This window comes from Chelmon rostratus, chromosome 7, assembly GCF_017976325.1.
Source record: "Chelmon rostratus isolate fCheRos1 chromosome 7, fCheRos1.pri, whole genome shotgun sequence".
Classification (NCBI taxonomy): domain Eukaryota; kingdom Metazoa; phylum Chordata; class Actinopteri; order Chaetodontiformes; family Chaetodontidae; genus Chelmon; species Chelmon rostratus.
Window position 1 is genome coordinate 21,318,196 of NC_055664.1, and position 12,179 is coordinate 21,330,374.

Genomic DNA, 12,179 nt, shown 5'->3' on the forward strand with positions numbered 1-12,179 from the left:
GTGTTTGCTTCAAGTGAAGGGCTTAACTGCTCTACGACACCTGTTCAGCTCTACAGAGGAGCCTTTCACTGGGGACAGGTGTCTCGGCAGCGAGCCGCCCACTTCCCCGCGCTCTCTGCCCCACTCCCAGCTGCTCTCCTTTCAGACCTCAGACACAGATTCCTCACATGCCTGCATGTCAGCTCAGCAACCACTGCAGCGGCCACTCAGCCGCATGCTACGATGAAGACAACGCCGCCACAAGGCCTGTGTCGGAGCATCACAGGGGCATCTCACCTCAGTCGGCTAACACCGCTAATATGTTGGTATATGCTGCATATGTAGTGTTAAAGCGCTTTTCTCATTCTGTGCAACGGCAGACAAGCTCCTGAAAAGTACGTGTATGCTTTCTACACGAATATTAACATTACTTCTGTTACAATCATCAATTTGACTCAGATGCTTGCTGATTGCAAGATATTTCCTGACTTCATTTTCTATATTTATTTCCTAACTGGCAAATTGCATGAGATAATCGTGGGAAGGGTTGCAGCTAACAACTATTTTCACTATTTTATTAATTAAATGAATCCGCCTATTAGTAAATGTCAGAAAATAGTGAAACATGTCTGTTGCAAATAGCTTGTTTTGTCCGACCAACAGTCCAAAACCCAAAGATCAGATCAGATGAGACAAAGAAAAGCAAGTTTACTGATTAGCAAAATAGCTGCCCGTTCATTTGAGACTAATCAACTAATGGGCCCTAATGTGGGCTTGATGGTGTCTGACTCTGCATTCTTCAGACAGGAGCTCATTTAACACCCGGTTTTGGAAATTCAGTTCTGCACACTATGCACACACACACACACACACACACACACACACACAAACACACAACATTTGATGCAAATCAGAAAAACAAAGATCATCCTGCTGGAATAATTTCTGTGGGAGTCTGAACACGTGTGTTGCTGCATGCATATGCACACTGGGTCTGTCGGCTTTCTAGCTGGTTCAGTGACCTGTGTACTGGGCGGCGGAGGGGGGTCAGTTAATAAAATAGGGAGCACAATGCTGATGAAGCCAGACTAAGCACTGACATGGTTTTGAACTTTAAAAAAAACCCTTCAAATATCTGCTGTTTAACACCCCAGCTACAAACCCTCATTACAAGCCTCTGGAGGGGCTCACACAGCAGTGGGAACAGGCAGCAGAGCATGAATGTGTTCTGATAAATATACCTTTATCTGAGCTCTTTCACATAGCATGCATACCCAGGCACATGTAAGCACTAGCCATGCTGTTCAGATCTGGGCCAACTGGCTGGAGTCCAGCAGCAGCAGCAGGGCTGGGTTTGGTGGCTTGGTCCCAGCATGCTCGCTGCGTGAGGGGCAAGGTACTTCGCCGCATAGCTGGAATGTTTTCCGTCTTTGTTTGGCCCAAAAGGCCGGGAGATTCATTTTAAAGGAGCTCTTATAGAGGAGGGCAAGTTGAGGCATGTCTGTAACTGGCTCTTAAAGGGCAGCATCCACACTGCTGCTGCTCATTTGATTCAGGAATATGAATAAAAATCACATTAATACCAAGAAAGTTATACATACACCAGATCCAACACACACACCTGAGATCTTCACAGATACATTCCAGTTCGTTACCACTTTGGCCATCAGTCCTACGTACTCTTGGTTATAATAACACTGAGCTCACTAAGTTAACAGCTGTGATCTGGGAACACAGCAGCATCATTAAAAAGAGGCTTAGACATGAAAAACGAACCTCCTGAATAGTTCAACTTATTTGGAAGAGAAAACGAAGCTAAACGGTTAAATTATTCCCCAAACTGTCTGCTGTTAACGTCAACAGGCTGATTTTCTTTCTCAAACTTGACCCACTGTACTTGCCGTAGCTGACAACCTAACTTGAATGTTTCGTCTGTCCACTAAAATCTTAGAGGACTCAAAGAAAACAGCAGGAAACAGTGATTTTTTTGGTACTTCTACTTAAAAGATGACTTAAGATGAGACTGTGTGACTTCTGAAAGAGGAAATAACACATTTTTCCTTAGAAATGAAAAGTTGCTCAATTCTACATGGTTTTGTACAACCTTGACTAGTAACTTGGCATAGATGCAGCTGAACTAGCGGACAGCAGTGAGTCTTTTCGCTGACTTGATAACTCTTCTCTTCCTGTGCTTCGCTGTTATCTTGTTTGATCATTTGATCTCTCCTGTTGCTTTAGCAACCGTAGCCGTGTTCCCAGATCTTAGCAGCTAACATGTTAAGTGAAACGTCATCATAAGCACTAGAAATAAAGGCAACAAAACACAACACCCAAGTTTTTACAAACCACCTTTGTGGTTTTGATGGTGCCAATCAAGTCTCAAATCCTCATCCTGAATAGCCGAAGTTTAACCTACCACACAAATATCTGGTCTGCAATTTTTTTTGGCTTCTTTTTGACAGGAAGCAACGAAAGCCCGCAGATAAAATGCTCCATTCACAACCAAAGCACCTGCTCTTCACGCAACATGAAGTCAAACAGCAATTGCAGCCGTTTGAAGTCGTTCTCTGCGAGCGCACTCAGGTGTGTGGAGGTTGAGTCACGGCTTGAACACTTTCTGTAAACCACTAATTGCCTTCGTCTAAACGTTCACATCGTCGTCGACCGCGCAGGAGCGATAGGTGACGCGCTGTGCGGTCACTGATTTGGACAAGCAGGCGCGGTTCACGTTGAAGTCAGAGTGCTCAGAAATGAACAAGTATTTAGGATGTGTTCTCGTCTGAAGCGGCGGCAGGCTGAGCTCTCAAGGCTGTTTTGCTTGTGCGGATCAAATCAAATCACTTTCAAGAGTCTTTCAAAAGAGGTGAATTATGCTTGAACTGGCTGCCACTAATAAACGCCCTCACAGCAGACGGATGACCTGAAAGCGGCACGTGGCGAGCCGCAGCATCACGACAAGAGGCCGGAACAGCTCAACGAGAAAATCCACCCCAGGTGCGCCTCCAACTTCTGAGAGTCTCATCCTGACACAAGTGCCTTCTCTCGCTTCTTTACATTCACGCAAACAGCTGTCAGTATACATCCAGAGCCGCGTGGTAACACGGCTCGTCCGCGGCGGGGGGGATCTCTGCAGCTGTGTGAAACGGTCAGGGCACTTTCTCTCAGCGATGTCATCATCACAGCTGCATCTCTGAAGCCTCTCAGCTTCCTCCCAGGAGATTCGCCGCGATTACTTTGTCCTGAAAGCGGCCGGCTAACATCTGTCTGCCTGCCTCTGGGTGACAGAGCTCGGTGGAGAGGAAACCTTTCGGAGAGAATTCGCAAACTGACAACAGCGAGGGTATTGCGTGAAGCAAGTTTCCCCTGCAAGTGTCACCGTGTCCATCAAAGCCACAGAGAAGCAGCATGCTGCACTTTGTTTTCTTTACGTCAAACCACCGTGGGAAAGAAGGTCACATGGGCTCACACGTCACTTGTCCTGGTGGTAGTAAGAAAAGCTGAAATATTTGCCTGCCATAATCTACCAGCTCTGGTGTTTATTCAAAGTGAGCAGACTCATTTTAAAGCAGGTTGCGGGTGAAAACTGCAGTTTGACTTCATTTTTTTTCATGCTTGCTTTTCTAAACATGGGTAATTACCAGCTATTGAATGTCAACATCCATTTCCTTACACCCATGAAACACTGTGATTTAGGGTCATTTCCTGTTGTTTGTTTGGATTACACTCTCAGGCTTTCATTTTCAGCTTAGCGCAGTTACTTAAATGTGCATTCAAACTCAAATGTCATCCTTCATACTAGAACTGGCACAAATTTTACTAAATTTTTGGATGACTGATTAATCGTTGACTGGTTGACTAGTCACTCAAATCTGAGAATTTGCTGCTTTTCTCTGTTTGATATATTTTGTAAACTCGTTATTTTTGGGTTTTAGACTGTTTTTGAATGAAACAAGCTAAATGAATATCATTTTAAACCATTTTCTGTTTATAGATAAAATGATTCACAGATTCACTAAAAAAACACAGGAATTGGCAGATTAATCAGCCATCAAAATAGGTGTTGGCTTCATCTGTCGTTCATAATGCCTAAACTTAACCAAACTCCATGAGCCAAAGTCCACATTTTGAATAAAACATGTCAGACAGGTGTTTCTAATTCAGAAAGTAGTATGTTTGAGGCAGCAGGAAGTAAACATCCATGTTAAACTTTAAAGATCAGTGAGTCATTAGTTTCAAAGTCCACGAGTGTGATGACGTGTTGCGTTCAAGAACATTTAGAAACTAAACAGTGCTGCTAGAATAAGAGACGCGAGTGGGCGGCACAACTTGATTGTCTCTTGACTTTTGCAGGTACGGCACATCATGGCAGTGTAGGTCCATTTAGAGTATAGAGCACTGACTGTTCTCTTCCCAGGCAAATGCAGCTGTATCTCGCAGCATTTCTTTTCTCTGCACGTGTCTCTCTTGTCCGAGTGAGCGGCTCCTTCTATGCATTGATGTGTTAAGATTTACTGGGCTCTTTCCAGCTCCGTCACCCCGAATACATCAGCTGACAGCGGCCTCAGAGGAGGCCTTCACAGCAGCGCAGAGCGGAGGCCCGAGGGCTTTCACTCAGCTAAACACAGCATCTCTGTGTGTGCAGCTCACTGACCACCGTTGTCGTCAGAGAAGGATAGGACAGCAGAGTCCCCCTGAACTCTCCGGATCTGGACCCAGGATGCCTGCGCAGCCCTCAGACACCTGCGGGGGACTGTGAATGTCTCTGTCATGGGACTGAGGGACGGGGATGGTAATGAACACACAGTCATTCATCAGCCATCCATGGCACTGCTCCCATTCAGATACAGATACCCACTGAGACACAAAGCCCCAGCTGCCTCAAGTGGCAGACTTACACACAGCATTGGGCACCAATGCAACACAGCTCCATTTAGCCCGTTAAGAAACGCCCCATCAGAGCGGCCAAAGTGCCTCTCTATACATCCCTCTGCATGGCTGCACGCACAATGGACAGAAGTGGATTCATCGTGCGTTTAAAGGGGAGAAGTGGCCTAGATTACCACATGTTGACACATCTGTTGTTTGAGCTTTACAGTCAGTTATCAGCCGTTAATCAAAGCAACTCTTGGTTTGCAAGGTCGTGAAAGATTCCTCTGGCAGGTCTTTATCCTCCAGCAGGACACTGGAAAGACTGATACCACTCTCATGTCTGCACGTTGAATATGAATCTAAAGACAGCTAGCTTAGCTTAGCATAAAAACTGGAAGCAGGGGGAGGCAGCTAGCCTGGCTCAAAACTCAAACCTTACTAACATGTGTAACTGCAGAGTTCATGACTTATAGATTACAACATTTATAAGCACGCTATTACAGAAAGGACCAACACCAGACAGAGGGATTTCACACAACCTGGCAACCTAAATGCTGGCTTTTTACACAGATCTAACTGATTTGTGGCTCATTCGTAAATGCATTTTTAATGGAACTCTGAAACATGCTGAAATTAGCCGATTAAGTTGTTTATCTTGCAGCAATACTTGATCCTTGTGAGTATTTGCTGCTTTTCTCAGTTCCATTTAAATTTGAAATTGAATATCTTTGGTTTTTGGTGCTTTGTGAGAGTGAAAGGTGATTGTGACAGGCCACCTTTACTCTTTTCTGACATTTTGTCGACTACAAAGTTAGTTAACAATGAAAATAATCGATAGCTGCAGCCCTAACTAATTGATTTATGAACAGTTAACACAGCCATCAGTTACACCCTATAAACCCTTCATGTAAAGTGACTTATCAGAAAAGTGGTGTCGATTTATGCCTGCCCATATATTCAAATAAGACAGACAGTTGCTGGTGGAAGAACAGTAAAAGAGGGAAGAGGCGTCTGACTGTGGTGCTTATGATGCTGGTGATTGTTCATCGGGGCATTCAGACTACGAAAGCGTGGGAGAGCACAGCAGAAAAAGTGAGTATCACCTACATCAATGAGGAGGGAAAAACTGCACTGCACACTGAAGATGTGTCAAAGTTACAATGAATCACAGCCCATTTAAAACACACACACACACACACAAAAAAAACACTCCCCTGGCTTTTGGACAGTGAATAATCGAGCCTTGAAAAATTCTCATATTAGCCCACTTTGGTGTTCCTCGTGACTCTGGGTAAGTCAGCAGCACGACACGACTGCGTGGAGGCCTGTAGGAAGACGCTCCCGAGCCGAACAAACCAATTACACCCCTGTCAAGGCCGTGGCACAGCGCTGCATCATCCCCACGGAGACACCGCTGTCACATTGCACGGCATCGCTGTGGCTCAGAGGACCCCGGACTGTTGGGCCACGAGACCAGGCATGTGTTGCACAGCCATAAGCCCTGCCATTAAGTGTTGATTCTGCTTTATTTAAGAGGCAGTGTTGCTAAAACAAAGGCCTGCCCCGGACAGCACACACTGAGCTGCTGAAGCATGTGACTCACATTTGATTGCAGTGAGTGTTAAAGCTGCAGGGCCGGGCTGCGTTCACCCCGTGACTCTCCCTCGGAGCTGGGGCAGCCTCCAGGACTGCTGCTGCCGTTAAGTATTTACGCATTCCTCCCGGGGCGGAAACAGGGCCCATTAGCATCACATGCTAACATGCCTGTGGACACGGAGGAGGAGGACACCGGCTCTTTTCAGCGTGCAGAGACACGGCGAAGCAAGAACAATTCATGTGTTTCCTCGAGTGCCTCTCAAGGAAGTTCCACTTCAAGTGGAGTGCAGGCACAAACACAAATACACATTTAACCCTTTTCAAACTAACTGAGAACTGGGTAGCATTTATTAGCAGTATATAAACTAAATAAATGGTTTGTAACACACTGTCATGCAGATATAAGGATTTATTCATGTCCTCCTGTGAAGCACCTGTAAGTAGACGCTGGTGTCTGACAGGTAATAAATATATATAATGTAAAATAGTTGTAATAACAATAAATCTTTGAAGGAGAAGATAGAATTGTTGACACTAACACAACACATTAATAAACACTTAGAGAAGAAGCTTATATCTGTTTACATCTACATTATAAAGTTTTTAAAAGACATACTGTATATTATTACAACCTTTAGAATGACTTATTAACATTTATACCTGCAGACCTGAGGACTAAAACCATTTATTAGCAAGTTATTAACATTTATACGTGCAGACCTGAGGACTAAAACCATTTATTAACAAGTTATTAACATTTATACGTGCAGACCTGAGGATTAAAACCATTAATTAATGACTTACTAACATTTATAACTGCAGACCTGATGATTAAAACTATTTAATAATGACTTACTGGTGTATAAACAGATAATAACATGACAATTTATTGTAAAACACAACAGTCGTAATAATATAAAATATTATAATAATATAAAATATGTAATAATATAAAATATGTCTACATAGGAAAAGTAGAGAACATTCAAAAACACTTAAATCTGCTTACAACTATACTACAGTGTGTTGCAACCCGTTTATTAGTTATTTATATAGTACTTATAAATCTAAATAGGGGGAGTTAAAGTTAAGTGTTACCAGTAAGGTAATAATTGAAATACTATTGAGAAAGGATGATTAACTGTGATGCAATGCCATGCAGCAGCATTCTTGGGCGGCTTGTTGCAACAGCGCAGCGACGGACGTCGAAAGAACTGTCAGAGCCGCAGAAGAGGGCAGAGTTGGCTGGCAAGCCCGGACTGGATGTTACACAACCTTCAATAATTAGAGAAAAAGGATCAACCTTGTTGCACAATGCGCGAAGCATTAGCTAACTACTGTCCGTCAGCCTCAATAAACTCGAGCCCTCCTCACAAAAGACGCATGCGCTCGATGGCCAAGAGAGCTGAAACTGGCACACTTTGTTCATTAAAGAGGTGAATATGCAGCCGGTCGCCTCAGCAGTGGCTTTGTTTAGAGCCAGTGAGAGAAAGAGCTGCTGAAATATCATCTGCTGCTGATATAAAGGTTTATTTAGGCTTTATTCTAACTGATAAGTAAACCAGGAACTCGTATCTTAACTGGGAGACCATGTGATTGCTGACATCAAGCGACAGAAACATTCGGACTGTCTGAAAAACAGGACTGATTGAAACGACTTGTTCGGACATTTCAGCACCACAATCTGATGTAAAATCTGTTATATGATAACGAGGCACCGCTTTTTAATAAGGCACTCTTTATGAAAAGTCTACAGGCTGTAGCTAATGGTTAATAAATCATTTTATACGACATTGTGAGAAAAACTCTCAGGTTGCCAGGTTGTGAAAAATCTCATTAGCTGCTGTTTTCCTTTCCATTTGGTAATAATGCAGTCATAAAAATGCAGTCATAGAAATGATAATAAGCAACTAATGAAGGGTTTTAATCATGAGAAGTTGTAAATAAACTGATTTTGACCCAGATTTATCTGTCTAATTAGAACTACTTCTCAGACTTGCAGATTTGTGCACTCGTTGCATAAAGGGTGAGCAGATCATGCAGGCGAGACAGCGACGAGTCAGATTCATATCTGCACTCACATCCCAATTACACAGAAACAGTAACTCAACAAAAACTTTGTGGAACTTTTTAAATTCAGTCTGTGGGAGTAAAAAAAAAAAAAAAAAAAAAAAAAAAAGAGCGTAACCTGGAGGACGAAGGCGGAGGCAGGCAGGATGAGGCAGACAAAGCGTCGGGCCAAACTCATTGATCAGCGGCGAGCACTGCTCCTCCCTCGCTCTCTTTGTTCATCCGAGCTTCTGCTTTTCAACCAGATGCAATTTGCTGCTGTTTAGTGAGCCGGAGGAGGCTTCCTGATGACTCAAGGTGCAAACTAGGAGCTCACGACGGCGCAGTTAATGTATTCAGAGCATGAATTCACATCTCCACGACTATCCTGTCAACTAGTAGACTGTCTTTCTGACACAAGGAGGTTTTGAAAAGCATAAAAAGCTGAAAGACGACATGTTAGGATTAGATTAGATATCCCTCTATCCTGATAGCGAATGTTGTTTTATTTGCTTCTTCATATTTCATCAAGTCAAACTGAAGATCTTTCTAAGCACTCGTTGCAGTTAAATAACAGCAGGACCAATTTTGTAACTAATATAAAAGTAGAGACCAGTCAAATTGAGTTGATTTCTCACTAGAAATACAGCACACCAAGAAACCGCAGCATCTTTACGGGCTGTAAAACGGACTTTAACAATCAAAAAGCTAAATTTAACTAGTAGAGCTTGAAGGCGTCTCCGCCGAGAGTGTCTCAAACAAAAATGAGCAAACAGCAAGTTTCTGTTTTGTCTTTCTCTGTTTATCTTTCATCAGTGAGGCTCAGATTTGATTCACACAACACATCAGCATCGGTGTTAATCTGCAGCTCGAAGGCTGCTCCTCTCTATCAGCTAGATATGACTCAACGACAGCATGGCCGCCCTGCGAGTGTGAAGGAAGGACGTTCACTTTCATTCACAACATATGAAAGGCTGAATTAAAGAAGCCTTTACTATTTTGGCATGTGTGCAAGTATGGACACTACAATGAACTCATGTAAGTCACAGTGCTACGTGTACATTTACAATCAATACTACAAAAAAGTCTGCAGGATAAATGCAAATAAAAAGATGCTTTTGAGACAAAGTCAGTGCTGCAACGGACGATTACTTTCTCAATTAACTGTTTAGTCTATAAAATATCCAAGAATAGTGAAATGTCTATCAGAGTTTCCACACAGAGTGCAAGGCGACATATTTGAACATCTTGTTTCAACACTCCAAAACCTTAAGATATTCAGTTTACAACGACATAACACAGAAAAAGGCAGGAAATCTTTATATCCGAGAGCCTGAAATCAGCATTTTTTGTCACTTTGGCTTGAAAATTGTAAAATGGAAATGGTTTGTTGAATATGAAAATAGTTGCAGATTATTTTATGTGACTTTGATGATCCGCACACCAGATTATTTCAGTGTCAACCATTTCATGCAAAATTACCTCCCTTAAATCATCATCGCTCGTACTAGAGCTAAAAAAGATGATCAATTAATCGGTTAACAGCAAACTAATCTGCAGCTATTCTGGTTATTAATTGATGGCTTGCTTAATTTGCTGACATCCTCTGGTTCCAGCTTCTACAATGAGAGGGTCTTTGTTTTGTATCATCATTAACTGAATATCTCAGACTTTTGGTTGAAGAAAACAAGATATTTTTGTTGACTGATGAACATTTTTGATACTTTCTGAGATTTTATTGATAAAATAAGTAATAATATAACTAACTGATTAATCAAGGAAATAATCATCAGGACAATCAATGATAATCATTAGCTGCAGCCCCAGTTTGTGCAAATGCAACACGACTCTTTCCACTTAAACCAAATCAGTCAATCTGTTTTCCGTCTGAACATTTCTCCAGTTCTGTTCTGTGCAGCTAAAGAGCTTTGACTTCCACATAAATGAGATATGAATCATTTTTCTTCAAAGTTCAATTAAAGTACAAAATGTTCATGTGCACAGACGGAACTTCCTCAAAGATGGAACAGAGCTCCTTTGCACATGGAGAAAAAAACAGCGTGATTGTCTCTTCACAAACACCACACACAGACCGGTACGTCAACTCTGCTCCATCTTACAGAAGTTTACTTACTGACAAGGTGACACTTTGCAGGTAAGCTGCTGTTGGAACTAAAACTGAGATTCAGCGCATCACATGAGCTTCCTCTGATAACTATGGACTGCTTCAGGACAGTGGACCTACAGTTAAAACAAAGACTTTCTTTCTGCAGTTCTTCACACTGACTTCAATGTTCAGCAGATTAGGAGGTGAGGAGGGGGGGCACACACACACACACACACAAACACACACACACACACCCTCAACCTCATCACCCTCAACCCATGCAGACTCAGCCACCTCAGGGCAAAAACACAGACAGGGTGAGGAGACAGGGGCCCTCTGCAGGACACAACCACCACAACATGAAAGATATTGACACTAAATCACTTTATCCTGAAGATTTAATTAGCTAAAAATAAATAAAATCTGCAAATGCACAATCTAAATAGTAATTTGCATCATTGCTAGCCTCATTTTTTTTGACTCATGGGTGATGCAGCCATAACAAAAACCAGCTCCTTTGTCAGAACAATGATAACATCCTCTACTTGCCCTGTCCTAAAAGATACCCGCATGACTGACTGAAAAAAAAAAAAAAAAAAACACACGGGCCCCTAGGTTGTGCTTATGTTGACACAGTGACTCATAACTGCATTAAATCCTTGCATTTGAGGAGAGGAGAAACAACACCTGCAACTGCACGGAGGGGAGTTCAGTGCAGGCGCTGTTTACCAGGCCCCATGTACTGTCATGTCATTGTGTGGCGACATAATAGACTTCAAATTAATGCAAAAGCCTGCTGGGGAAAGGTGAGCAAGACACACCTACACATCCTTTATTTACTGTTGCTCGACCGAAACTAGACGAGGCTGCACTCTCCAGTATCGCCTGCAGAGAGGTGGATCTCTCTGTGTCTGCCCTGCACACACAACCGTACCTTAGAAATTCTTGCAGACAGGTGTCACAGAACCGATGTCCACAGGTAGACACTTGGACCGGCTCCCGCATCGCCTTGCTGCAGAGCGGACACTGGAACCGTCTCTTTGGCTTTTCCAGAAACTTGTAATCAAACCCGGGCATTGCTACAGGTTCCGTCGATATCTCTCGGCCTTCAGCTGCAGGTTAAAGGTATAAATGTCCTCTTTGATCCTCGGTGAACCCCCACCCCCCTGAAAACGGGGCTATTTAGCTGCACTGCCGTTTAAGCCGATGAGGGGTTCATATCACGTCCCTTCCGCCACCGACCGATCGGGCTTTAAAGGAGGCGAGTCCTGCCCAGCTTCTCCTCCTGCAGCCCGGGGATTGATGGCAACAAAGGAGCGGCACGGTCCGCGGAAAGGCTGCAGGGATGATCACAGATTCGTCCTCTTGTTTGTTAGTCTGTGTGTGTGTGTGTGCAGGTCTGCAGCTCAGGGTTAATGTGGCCGTGTGTGGCCCACTCGCCTCGCTCCTCACTGGATGCAGCACTGACACACTGAGCTCAATGCACAACCCCTCCGTCTGTTTAGGTGCACCGAGTCCCGCCTCCTCCTCCACGCAGGAGGAGTCAAGAAGCTGAGACACTGTTTTACACCATTTTATC

At 43.4% G+C, this 12,179-nt stretch overlaps 1 protein-coding gene across 1 annotated transcript in view; it reads right to left on the minus strand.

Annotated features, from left to right (window-relative positions):
- Positions 1 to 12,056, minus strand: part of traf4a (tnf receptor-associated factor 4a) — a 37,616-nt gene extending 25,560 nt beyond the window's left edge. Inside the window, exon 1 of the mRNA XM_041941328.1 lies at positions 11,535 to 12,056. Coding sequence (XP_041797262.1) covers positions 11,535 to 11,677 — 143 coding nt within the window. The 5' untranslated portion in view covers positions 11,678 to 12,056. The remainder of the gene's footprint in view (positions 1 to 11,534) is intronic.
- Positions 12,057 to 12,179: the final 123 nt, after the last annotated feature.